The 12,732-nt window shown below is 48.5% G+C and overlaps 4 protein-coding genes across 4 annotated transcripts; 2 read left to right on the top strand and 2 right to left on the bottom strand.

Moving 5' to 3' along the window:
• Nucleotides 1-821: 821 nt before the first annotated feature.
• DSM5745_02598 (uncharacterized protein) lies at nt 822-1,913 on the top strand (the record flags this gene model as incomplete). Its single annotated transcript, XM_026744614.1, has 5 exons — nt 822-826; nt 887-1,007; nt 1,058-1,219; nt 1,283-1,348; nt 1,716-1,913. The coding sequence occupies 5 exons, from the start codon at nt 822-824 to the stop codon at nt 1,911-1,913; spliced, it is 552 nt and encodes a 183-aa protein (XP_026607777.1).
• A 2,187-nt stretch (nt 1,914-4,100) lies between these two features.
• On the top strand, nt 4,101-5,313 carry DSM5745_02597 (KRR1 small subunit processome component; the record flags this gene model as incomplete). The annotated part of the gene is made up of 3 exons (XM_026744613.1): nt 4,101-4,160; nt 4,227-4,499; nt 4,561-5,313. The coding sequence occupies 3 exons, from the start codon at nt 4,101-4,103 to the stop codon at nt 5,311-5,313; spliced, it is 1,086 nt and encodes a 361-aa protein (XP_026607776.1).
• Nucleotides 5,314-5,731: 418 nt separating this feature from the next.
• DSM5745_02596 (MFS transporter) lies at nt 5,732-7,483 on the bottom strand (the record flags this gene model as incomplete). Its single annotated transcript, XM_026744612.1, has 4 exons — nt 5,732-6,351; nt 6,435-7,190; nt 7,251-7,285; nt 7,335-7,483. The coding sequence occupies 4 exons, from the start codon at nt 7,481-7,483 to the stop codon at nt 5,732-5,734; spliced, it is 1,560 nt and encodes a 519-aa protein (XP_026607775.1).
• A 344-nt stretch (nt 7,484-7,827) lies between these two features.
• DSM5745_02595 (putative bifunctional fatty acid transporter/acyl-CoA synthetase (FAT1)) lies at nt 7,828-9,898 on the bottom strand (the record flags this gene model as incomplete). The annotated part of the gene is made up of 4 exons (XM_026744611.1): nt 7,828-7,999; nt 8,052-9,345; nt 9,406-9,561; nt 9,613-9,898. The coding sequence occupies 4 exons, from the start codon at nt 9,896-9,898 to the stop codon at nt 7,828-7,830; spliced, it is 1,908 nt and encodes a 635-aa protein (XP_026607774.1).
• Nucleotides 9,899-12,732: the final 2,834 nt, after the last annotated feature.

The raw sequence follows: 12,732 nt of genomic DNA, 5'->3' as shown, positions 1-12,732 counted from the left end.
ATGCTTGACATCCCACCGCCGCCGGAGCGTTACAATGAGACGGCGGCTTGCTGCATGTTTCCGGCCCCGAGGATATGGTCGAGGGCAGCCAATGCCTCGGGGTCAGGGGTTTCGAAGTAAGCAGTGCAGAGACGATTCCCAGGCAACTAGTTTGGCCATCTAGGGCTGTGATCGAGGACTAGGGCCATACCATGGCGATCTCTCCGGTGAGACCAATATTCCTCCATTGCGATTCGTTAACTGTGCCACTCTGCGGCGCACTGCCGACCCCTCCATGGTCTTATCCCTGCCATCTGCCTGCATGTAATCATCTTATACATGTAAAGGTAAACATGTATTTTGGTTAGACGAAAGGAGCGGCAATTATGCGGAGGCAGCGGACGGGAGCCTTGAGTCACGGATCTGTTGTTGCAGCTCTCTTTCGCCTCGCTTGCGAAGAGACGCTCATATGCATTGCTTCATGTACCCGCCGTGGGCTCCCATCGGACTGAGACGCGAAAGGCTCTAGGCCGAACAAGGTCTTCTCCCATCTGTTCGTTTCGTACCTGGGTAAGAATGTGTGCCCCGTCGATAGTCCTTTGCTAGGGCATCTCAAGAGCGAAGTTAACTGGTCCTTTGTCCGTGCCCAGCGGTAATCCCAGGCCAACGGATTGCTCTGCCACATCGATCGCTTCGACAAAGACTCGAACCACACTAAGTTCGCGCGTCACCCGCCACAAGGTAGAATTTCAACATCCCACCTTGCTATGAAGCCTTTGTCTTTTCCTTCTGAGCCGGCTCGCCAGACGACACAGAATTAATACAGGGCCTGCCGTACAATCATGACGTACGTCCTTCCAGCCTGACCAGATATTTGTGGGGAGACTCTGACTTGGTGTCTCCGAAGGAGCCCGAACTCGCAGACAGAGGAACTAGACGATGAATACCTCCGCGTTATCTCCATCCAAGGCCGTGAGTATCAGCAGTATTCGATCGATAACAAGGTCTCGTTTGAACCGGTGGACGAAGTAAGATTGGTTTCGTGTCTTGCTTTTGAGCTCATCTCTGATGTCAATAGGATGAAGCTGAGCGATTGGAACTTCAGCATCGTATTCTCAGCAAAGTGTTTGATAACCGCCTGGTCTTTCCTCCTATCCCACGGCTTCGAAGGGTGCTAGACTGTGGATATGGCACCGGAGCTTGGGCCGTTGATGTAGCAGAGCAAAATCCTGACTGCGAGGTTCATATCCATACACACGCATGACTCTAAAACTTGGTTAACTAACCTCTCTATCGTTGTTAGGTGATTGGAATCGACATTTACCCTTTCATGAACCCGGACGATACACCGGAAAACCTCTGGCTCCAGGTAAGCTACCATACCTTCGTCTACCGGAATACGTGCACAACCCCGCGCTCGAACACCCCTTCATCCCCAACATACCAGAGGCTGTCTTGCACTTGTTCTTGTTTCCCAAAAGTACATCCTTCTAGTGGTGGTCAGAATCAAGCAGTAAAAGCTGACGACCTTCTCGCTAGGTAGATGATCTGAACCGCCCCTTTACCTTCTCTCCGAGTTGCTTTGACCTTGTCCACTCTCGACTCCTAGCGGCGGGCATCAACCGGTCCCGTTGGCCATCATATATTCTAGACATCAAAAGGTTCCGTTCTTGACGGTGGGGCCGTACCACCAAGCCCATTGTTGATGGCACAGGGCTAACGGTTGGATGGTATAGAGTACTCAAGCCCGGGGGATGGGTTCAACTGATCGAAATATACTTCAATGTCCAATCAGACAACGGCTCCATTACCGAGAACCACGCATTGCGGCAATGGAGCTCGCACCTCATGAGGTCAATGGAAGACATCAAGGATCTCAGGGTTGGGACCCGCTTGAAGACCTTGTTGACTGCAGCAGGGTTTACAGAAGTTGATGCAAAGATGATTCCCCTGCCTCTTTCCGCGTGGCCTGACAGTATGTAGCCGGTTGGAACCTTGTGCCTGTCTAGGTCATTGTGCTGACAATAACCCTCAGACCCCACGAGCCGAGACATAGGTGCGATGAATAGTGAGAATATCATGAGGTTGCTTGCCTCCTCGTCCCTATTCCCGATGACTCGGCGCCTTCGTATGCCACAAGCGCAATACCGAGATCTGATATCCAAAGCCCAGGGTGAGGTAGGCGACCGAAGCCTGAAAGCCTATTTTCCACTGTAAGGCCATAACCCCAAAAGTCTGACGCAGTCTTCTAATAGTATAGGTATGTTTGTATCGGACGAAAGCCTCGGTGTTGACCGGAAATGGAACGGTGTCCGGCTGCTTGGTCAGTCCATGATAGCATAGGAGCCTGGTTTGTGATGAGATTTTGCTGGATTTGGGTATTCTGTGCTGAAGCGTCCAGTACCGCCAACAAAACTGATGAGGTTAACGCTAGTTAGTGCCTAATTTCAGCTCGAGAGTGGTCAGTTGATTGAACACTGTGATATTCAAGATCCATTGTTGCCGTTCAAACAAAATCAGATCATCGGAATACCTACATTGTCTTCCCAATATCACAAGAAGGCTTCTAGGAGTCCCAATCGCTAGACTCCTCCCGCATTGTCAGTCTGTGACGAGTGGTTTCAAGCTCTTCTGCATATGCGCAACTCAAGAGAGGCAAGGCGTGCCGGTCCCACTGCCTAAGAATAAAACAAAGAGTCCCCGTCTCAGCAAGAAGCTGCTTTATGTTGCCCAAGCAAGACCAGCTCCCAGGAGATCGCGTCTGGTGAGTTGCTTATCACTGAAACTAGCATGCGGGATCGGCGGCAATAGCATTCCACGGAGAGAAAAAGGAATTGAGGGCGAAAGGCACAGTGATAGCAGTAACAAAGACCAGCATAACTCACATTTCTCAATAGGAGTCCTTGAGTCTGATCAGAGAAAGGGTGTGATGGACAGGAAGAGGGGAAAGGAGGGGGAAATGTTGATGAAAGAAAGTGGAAGGAGAAGCCCCAACATCACGGGTGCGCTTGAACCTTACACCAAATCAACCTTTAAAGAACCCTCCACCTCGACTCGTACTCAGGTAATCTCTCAAAAGTATTTCCCATCTGGCTTCTGCACCTGGCTAACACCGAACCAGCTAAATACTCCGACCTCTCAACGACCCAGCACCTCGATCTTTGGCTCCGAGCCCTGATTCGATAGCAAATCCACATTTACTCTCTGATTGAGACTCAAGAGTCACTGGAAGACATATTGATATCTTGAAGAGGAGCTACGCTAGATACCCCAAGCAACTTATCGATGTCACCTTAATCCCCCCTCCGGCCAAGGAGATACTCTGATACGTATGTTATCGCATCCAAGCCAAGTAAGCTACGTCTGAACCAACAAAGACCATGTTAAGTTAATGATGGAACTATGAAGTATCTGCCTGCCTGCTTGCTGCTCCAGTGCTTGAAGCTGAAATCGTTTACTTGAGCCGAACTATTGTTTTAGATCGGCGGGCTTTGAATGTTCTAGGTGTCCACCTACAAGGCCAAAGAGATACCCAACCTGTTAAGGCTTGGAGCCCAAGCTTCCTTGGACGCAAAAGTACTGCGGCAAAAGGCTGGGAGCACACGGTATCTTCGGAACACGTATCTCTGAGACAAGGGGACCGGTCTCACCTCAGCTCATATTTGAGCAATGCCGCCGATTCCCACTCATCAGCAATCCAAAAATCGTGAGATTCTGGTATGGCTAGTGTTACACCCCACCACATACGTACTATCTAAGAGCCGGCGCCCATTCCAGTAATCCAGGGGTTGAATTGAATCAGCCAGAAATTGGGCCGGCCGATCTCAGGTCGGAGCTGCTCCGCAGTTCGCCCAAAGTCGACGCAGTCTAGAACTTGGAGTAAATTAAGCATAAGATGAGGTCCATGCGTAATGCAGGAAATCAACTGTTTAGTGAGGTAAGGGTCGAACGTCGAGAGCTATGGGTGCTAGTAGTGTCTGCCTGATTTGTGCCTTACCCTTAAGGCTTAGTATCCTTCCTATCCGGGTAAGTGGCCGCGGACCAAAAATGTTTCCGCCATCAAAAGAATTTCGCATCATTCAATCTTGCGGTCCATCTTGACCACCAGGAACTCGTTCAAAATGCCTTCTACAAACAACAAAGAGAAGCCGTGGGATACGGACGACATCGACAAGTGGAAGGTGCGTTTTCGGATGGGACAGATTACGTCTCCGCTGTTTGTAATTAACCTGTATCTTGTCCGCTAGATCGATGAATTCAAACCAGAAGACAACGCCGCCGGTAGTTTCGCCGAAGAATCCTCATTCGCCACGCTATTCCCCAAGTATCGAGAGGTATATCTGAAGGAAGCATGGCCGGTTGTGACGAGGGCGCTGGAGAAGCATGGAATCGCTTGTACTCTGGATTTGGTCGAGGGTAGCATGACAGTTAAGACGACACGGAAGACTTTCGATCCGGCGGCGATTCTCAAGGCTCGTGATCTGGTTAAGCTGTTATCGCGAAGTGTTCCTGTTCAGCAGGTGGGTATCACTTTTCAGAGCTACATTTTCGTCCCTCCATCCTGACACCGTATTTTTACAGGCCCTTAAAATCCTCGAAGACGGCGTCGCATGCGATGTCATCAAGATCAGAAATCAAGTCCGCAACAAGGAACGCTTCGTCAAGCGTCGCCAACGTATCCTCGGCCCGCAAGGCTCAACCCTCAAGGCCCTCGAGCTCTTAACAGGCACCTACATCCTCGTGCAGGGAAACACCGTCGCCGCGATGGGCCCCTACAAAGGTCTGAAGGAAGTCCGGAGAATCGTCGACGACTGCATGGCCAACATCCACCCAATCTACCACATCAAGGAGCTCATGATCAAGCGCGAACTCGCCAAGGACCCCACACTGGCCGCCGAGTCATGGGACCGATTCCTCCCTAACTTCAAGAAGCGCACACTGTCCAAGCGTCGCATGCCGTTCAAGGTCACCGACAAGACAAAGAAGGTCTACACTCCTTTCCCGCCGGCGCCGGAGAAGAGCAAGGTGGATCTGCAGATCGAGTCTGGAGAGTACTTCTTGTCCAAGGAGGCCAAGGACCGCGCGCAGAAGGAAGAGGTCATGGAGAAGCAGCGATTAAAGCGCGAGGAGAAGATGAAGGAGCGGGAGAAGGCGTTCGTTGCACCGGAGGACTTGGAAGAGGCAGAGAGGGCCAAGAAGGAGAAGAAAGAAAAGAAAAAGAAGCGGAAGAGGGAGGCGGAGGCGGAGGCGGAGGCGGACGTCGATGCGTCCGAAAAGAAAGAGAAGAAAAAGAAGAAGAAGAGCAAGTCGAAGGCAGACTCGGACGACGAATGAGTGAGCAGGGCTTGATGCCTGCTTGCCTTTTGTTTGTCCTTTTTGGCTTGTTGCGTTGTTTTCCTAGACCCCTTCTGATGTATTCCCAACAATAGGCGCTAGGCATGGCATGGGCTGGCGTTATACTTTTTTGTCTGAACATTACGGCAGAATCAAAATCTATCTATCTATTCATGGCAGTCATCTCAGTCAGTCATCTCAGTCAGTCATCTCAGTCAGTCATCTCAGTCCAGATCATAGATAAATTGGCTTGAACCAATCCAGCTCCCGTTCGCCCTGTACATCAGTATATGCTTGTTTCAATTAGTACATAAATCGCCGCCTAAGCGCAGAAGCATCTAGTCTGATACGGGTTTGGCAAAAGCAATTCTCTGTATCTCTCTAAAAATCGTCAAAACAAGAGGAGTAACAAATATACCTAAGCCCTATCTACAACCCCCAGCTTCTTCTCCTCCAAGAAAACCTCCTGCTCCCTCTTACTCCTCCCCAAATCCAAGAAAAGCGCCAACCCCCCGGCAGCAAGCACACTAACGCCAAGCAAAAAATAGAACGGCAGACTCGCATTCCCCGAGGGACTCGCATCGATAATCGCACTGCTCACAAGCGGGCCAATAAAGCTACTCGTCTTGCCCACGATACTAAACAGCGAGAAGAAAAGGAACTCGTGGCCGCGCGGCGTGACCTCGGAAATCATGATCTGGCTGTAGCTGTACCACGGGCACACGAAGAGCCCGTAGTATGCTTGGTACGCCCAGATCTCCCAGGTGTTGTGGAAGCCGAAGTGGCGGGTGAAGATGCCTATCATGCCCCAGAGGTCGAGGATGATTATGGAGACGGCGATTGCGTGGAAGAGGGTTAGCGGGGAGAGGGAGAGGCGCGTTTGCAGGGTCCAGAAGGCGTAGATGCCCACTGCTTGGGCGGCGATGCCGACGATTAGCAGGTAGGTGAGCTGGAGGGTGTTGTAGGCGACGATGCTGTTTTGGAGGGTTGAGATGACGGTTACGGTGGTGTTTAGGGAGTCGCCGAGGAGGAAGTATCCTGTTGCACGTTGTTAGTGCTCCGTATAGACTTCACCACGAGGGGTTGTGGACCAGACAGAGCCGGGGCCGGTTCAAACCTACCAACAAGATAGAGCAAGCTCTGCTTAAGCTTCCAGATCTGCCTCGCAGCCACGTAGATCTGCCGCAACCCAGCCAGAAAGATACTCCTGCCCCCGGTATCCTGACCGGGCCGTCTCTTCTCCAGGAAGAACCAAGGCAGCGAAACAAGCAGCCAGACACCACTCGCAAACGCAATCAGGACACTAAGCCCCCAGTTGTTATTCGCCTGGCTATCATCAACCCTAAGGCCAAACATAATGCCGACAATAACAGCGAGGATAAAGATCTCCGCAACAGACTGGACATAGAACGCGATGTTCGCAAGCTGGCTGCGCTTCATGGTGTCCGCAAAATCGTACTCTTCACGCGTGATACTACTAGCTTGGTACTCGTCCGCCTTCTGCTTCATTTCGAGCGTGTTGCGCGCAAGACCGGGGAACGCGGCCGTCCAGAACGTTAGGGTTGTCTGGTAGGCGATCAGACCAACGATATACAGGCCCACGGCGACATGCCATTTCTCCGCATCGTGAACGCCTAGCCAGCCGAAACCAATGCCGTATGCGACGAGCGATAATCCGATCAGGATATTCGGGCGCCAGGTGCCGAAGTCCGCGAAGCTGCCGATGACTAGGAAGACGAGGACTTGGATGGCGAAGGAGATGCCGTTGCAGAGGAGGACGATGCTCTCCACTGAGCGGAGTCGGCCGGCGAAGAGGAGCAGTCCGTCCTCGTTCGCTGCTTGTGATAAGAGATTCTGAAACGCAGTTGGCGCAAAATCTGGTTGGTATCAGTACAATGCTAAGCTTTGCCAAGGTGATGGCTTGAGATGGCACTTACTGAACAATGAGAGGCCATTGTTTCCTATGTAATAGCTGGAGGGGCTGTTTAGCGAGGGTTCTCTTGGATTAAAATATCACGCACGCGTAGTAAGCCCAGATCTCTGATCGCGTGGTCCGGTAGCTCTCGTCGAATTGATCGGGAGCTGCTGGTTGTTCGGCCTGCGCCTCGGCATCGATGTCTCGGACAATAGGCTGGGGTTTCCCATCCATGTCTCGGGATGCGACAGCCATGCCGAGAGTGCGCTTGAAAAGAGACTGGCGTTTCCTTTGCCAGAATCTGAATCATAAAGATGGAGGGGCAGAAATTTTGCAATCTCGCCACGGAAGGCTTGACCCCTCAGTCCCGGCGCAAGCGATAAGCTAGACGGGCTAGACCGAGATGGAGAGCCATTGGAGCTGCTAAAGCACGAGTTTTAGACGGCTGGGGTTGAGAAACAGGGAATGGGACAGGATGCCGATCTTGGTGGAGTGCGGAGGCAAAAACTGGACGCTGACAGAATGTCTAATATTGCAGGGTACAGAATATATACGCTTAAATATACAATGACCAGGTATCCAAGTCTATACAAACAAAATCACAACTTAGCCTGCCCATTTTCAATGGACGCCCAAATTGGCTCCGTAAGTTTCTCATATCTTGTGCCGTTCAACCAATACAGCTTGTCGCCGTTCCAGTCGCCGAGAGGGTTCCAGCCCTTCTTCGTCAACTCGCCCTTGGCCTGCTTGAACGTGACTCCAGTCGCAACCCTATCACGAGCTAATTAGACAATATACAACAGTTTCAGTTGGGGAGACTCACTTTTCTGTCAACCGGACAAGCCGCGGCACAGCGTACGACGGCACACCCTTCTTCTTCAACTCCGCATGAAGCTTGCCCATGAACTCATTCGCCGCGGCCTCTGTGTGCTCTTCAAGAGTGATGCCCGCCGCGCCTGCCTGTCCATCATACGCTCCAAGCTTAACGCCATAAACAACAGCGTCATGAACACCAGGAATGGCGGAAATGTGATCTCGAATCTCTCCTGCGCTGACATTCTCGCCCTTCCACCGGAAGGTATCGCCCACCCGGTCTTGGAATTTTATCCACCCATCCGAGTCCTGGACAAGTAGATCACCGGTGCGTTGGAAAAGGTCTCCCTTCTCAAAGACGTCTCGAAGAAGCTTCTTCTCGGTAGCGTCTTCATTCCGTAAGTATTCGGTGAGCATGCCACGGTTTCTAACACGACCGATTGCCTCTCCTTCCTCGCCAATCTTTGCCTTGACGCAGAATCCCGTCTTGGGGTCCCGATAGGGTAGCTCTGTGTCCGGATCGTATTTCACGATAATTGTGTCGTCTTCAAAGAACCGTCTGATTGGTCCTGAGAAACCAACCTTCCCGGCTCCCCATGATCCAAAGCCATGGTTGTCGTACTTGGCGACGCCCTCGGTTGAGCGATAGAACTCACGGATCTCGGGAACGTTGAACCTCTCGCGGAAGCGGTCCCAGATGTCTCCTCGCAAGCCGTTGCCGGAGGCGACAATACAGGAGTGGTTTTGGTCGAACGGTGACGCCTGCGTAGCCATGAGATATCTGCACAGCTCTCCAATATATAGGATGCGAGTGGCTCGTGAGTCGTGTACGTCCTTCCAGAACTTGGAAGCAGAGAACTTGCGGCGGATACACAGGGTGCCTGCGTTTCCTACTGAGTAGCACAGCCCGGTGAAATAGGCTGTACCGTGGAAAAGTGGAAGTGAGCAGTAGGTTCGTAGCGGGAAGTATCTTGACGGGTTGTTGGCATCTCGAGACAATGGATTCGATGTTATCATGGCCATCATGTTACGGATGGCGCAGGCCTTTGGCTTTCCGGTAGTTCCTGACGTGTATATAAGTGCTGATAAATCTGTTGGTGTTCGTTTTGCAGCTGTTATCCTGGAGGGAGAGTACTGCTGTAATTCCGCTGTTGTGATCAAATCAGACACCGTAGAGATGCCGTCGAAAGAGGATATGTTGAATGACAGGTGAGGCAACTCGGAGCACACAAATTGTGACAGATCAGGAGTAGAAATAATAAGCTTGGAGCCGGAGACATTCAGACAGTGTAAAAATGTGTCATCTGGCCGCCAACTGGTTAGACACGATTGTTCAAGAGAGAGTTAGGGTTGAACGTGAATACCTCGCAGGTTGACGTTGATCAGAGCAGCAACAGCCCCAAGCTTCGAAAGCGCATAGATAATGGCGACCATCTCTGGCGAGTTTGTGGTAAAGACAGCGACAAAGTCGCCTGCGTTGATGCCTCGCTCGCTGAGCAGAGTGGCCAATCGGTCCGCAACTATACGCGATGTATCAGCATTGAGAATAACTTTAGAGATGCAGGACGTACGATCTTTCAGCTCGGCATATGTCCATGATTTTCCTTCAAACCAAATCGCTTCAGCTGAGCCACGTTTTTCCACTTCAACCACTCGATGGAGCATCCCATAGACGGTAGGCGTGTCCCCCAGTTGAGCCATGCGCTGTGCCAGACGTTTTCCAAAAGCCCGGTCACCAAGCATAGTAGATAAATCTGTAGAGACCGAGAATTTGGCATCTAGGTAAGCACCAGCCGCGACTGACAGCGCTGATGCCATGGCCACGGCGGGCACGCCAATCTCAGACAGGAGGTCCATGGCGAACACTACCAAAACGCAAAGGAAAGTAGACAATATCAGCCCCGCAATCATTTGAGCGGCCAGGCTAAGCCTTTTATCTATCCCAGGTCTGGAGAACTGGATCCAGCAAGGAACGCTGGCGAGCCTAACGTAGGCACGGAATCTGGGGACGGGAACTGGCGCTGGGCCAGCTCCGTACGTGTCATTGGGGCGAAAGCCGGCAGTGCAGTGACATGTCAGACCCGAAGGCCGACAAACGCATTTGCATGACTATGGCGGAGACCGGAGCTTTGTTTGGTCCATGACCCCAAGAACCAAAGGCGCTAACAGGGGCAGGCATTGAGGCATTCTTCTCTCTTGTTCCCCACGCCGGAAGTCCCCCGCACATGTTTCTTTGTACGGAGTAGGGCATTCATTCCCGGCATATTCAAGCTGTTACACTACAGCTACTCCCCGGTGTGTAACAAGCTGTGCGAGCTTCGTACTCTGGGATCATGATGACCAAAAATGAATTGTCCAGCGTTATCCATGAGTCCATGTCGGAGGTAGATCGCTTCCCCAGCAAGTCGAGATCTGCTCTGTCAACATGGAGGCCCACACCGAGGCAGCCGAGGCCACCAGAAATACCGTATCTTACGCCCCTGTTACAATACTCGGCAGCTCATCTGGCTGGGGTCCCGATGCTTTCCAGTCTTCCTTGATCACAACTTGGACGCTGTCCCTCGGGTTTGCGCATCAGATGGTAATATATCCATGAATGAGGTCTTTAAGGCTTCAAGAATGGCCGTCAAACCTGCCGTCATCGAGATCTTCCCAAAGCGTTGATCGGCAGAAATGCCCGTTCTCAAGCCGACCGACTCTCGGCTGTACCTACCCCTGGCCCAGTCTCGGCTGATATTTACGGAGGACTAAATCGACAAATGCGCAAAAACTCTACTTATAGTGTAATACTATGTATTTGCTTAGTATTTTGCTGGCAGAAAATTAGATACACCATGACTTGCTTAGTTTTACTATACGGCTACTTATTTTAAGTATTATAAAAAGGTGCAAGCTAACGCTTGGGTAAAATAAAAACACCTAAATACTTAAACACCTAAACGCCCGCAGTGCAGTGTCCCTTAACTAATTATATAAAAATAAAAAAAATCCTTAATTTAAGTTAATTGGATTCTCCGCCTCTCCCTTCTTTAGGTTTAAGTTAATTAGATTTTTTATACTACCTATAATAAGCCCTTTTTGTATAGGTCCGCGGGTAACTTATTTTTAATAATAACCTTAGGGTTAACTAGGAGTAGTTTATAGTCCTGCCCTTTAATAATTATTCTATATAGTGCACGCAAAAGTATTATTTAGCTATTTATAATTAGCATAGCACCCACTAAATGCACTAGAAAGGTAAATACATTTTATAAAGGAATAAAAACCACCCGGGTGTTAATAATACCTGCATGGGATACTTACTTTCTCCCCCTGGGAAGTAATTAAAAGGGTGTTTGTGTATAAGTCCTAGTGTAATATTATTTAATTAGGCCTTATACTACTATGTATAATAATTACTAACCTGCCCGGACGGGCTATTAACTATTTTTATATATAATTATGGTAGAACCGGGCTAACTTTTAACCCTTAATAAAAAGTTTTAAAGGCTAACCCGCGGGAGTTTATTAAAAAATACGCTTAAAAATAGCACTTAAATCCATTTTTAGCCAAGCCGGCTTAACACTAGGATAAGTAATAAATCTAAAAATTACTATATACTGGATAGCCTTAAAGGTCTTATATAAAACCTTTTAAAAGCTATTACTAGCGTACAAAGCTATTAGCTAGTGTTTAACTAGTGTAAGGTATAAGGTATTTAGCATTTTATAAAGCTTAAAGGGCGGAGGCAAAGGGCTAAAAAAAAAAAAAAAATTATATACTAGTTTTTAGTAACACTATATACTAGGATGGCCTTAAAGATTTTATACAAGACCTTTAAAAGCTATTACTAGTATATAAAGCTATTAGCAAGTGTCTTGGAGCAACTAAAAGGGAAAAAAAAAGGTTACTTACTAATTTTTAGTAACACGGCACACTAGGGATAGCCTTACTTAGCTATTCTTATATAAAAAGGCCTTATAAGGGCCATTGCCAGTGTATAAAAGGTTAGCTAATGCCTTTTTAAAATAGGAAATAAAAGGTAAAGGGCTAAATATACGCCATTATATTAATAATGGTTGGAGAGAAGAAAAAAAAAAAAGAAAGAAAAAAAAAAAAAAAAAAAAAAATAAAAAAACGAAAAAAAAAAAAAAAAAAAAAAAAAAAAAAAAAAAAAAAAAGAATAATAAGGCCTTAGTATATTATGTTGCTTAGTTGTGACCACCTAACTAAATACCTTAAATATTTTTATATAAAACTAGCCACTTTACTTTAAGAACTTTATTTTTATTTACTAGTATAATTTATAACTTTAGGCTTAATTTTAGCCTTTATATAAAGGCAACTTTATCCCTAACTCCTAGCCTTTATATAAAGGCTAAATAACTCCCGGCCTTTATATAAAGGCTAAAATTAAGCCTAGAGTTATAAATCTTACTAGTGACTTAGATACTAAGTATTCCGCAGGGCAAGGTATGCAAAAAGAAAGAGATTTTTATATAGTACTAACTATTTCTAAAGGCAAGCAGTTTAAAAGATAACTTTTGGTGCCTGGATAGTGGTACCATAGACCTAAACTTGCCTTTATATAAAGGCTTGGAATAAAGGCAAGTGCGGCCTTTATATAAAGGCAAGTGCGGCCTTATATAAAGGCAAGTGCGGCCTGGTAAAGCTTTAATAGGCTTGCGGAACATTTAGTATTTAAGTTACT

This window comes from Aspergillus mulundensis, assembly GCF_003369625.1.
Source record: "Aspergillus mulundensis strain DSM 5745 chromosome Unknown scaffold_1, whole genome shotgun sequence".
Classification (NCBI taxonomy): domain Eukaryota; kingdom Fungi; phylum Ascomycota; class Eurotiomycetes; order Eurotiales; family Aspergillaceae; genus Aspergillus; species Aspergillus mulundensis.
Note: the sequence above shows the minus strand (reverse complement) of the source record. Positions and strands in the feature narration are given on the sequence as shown.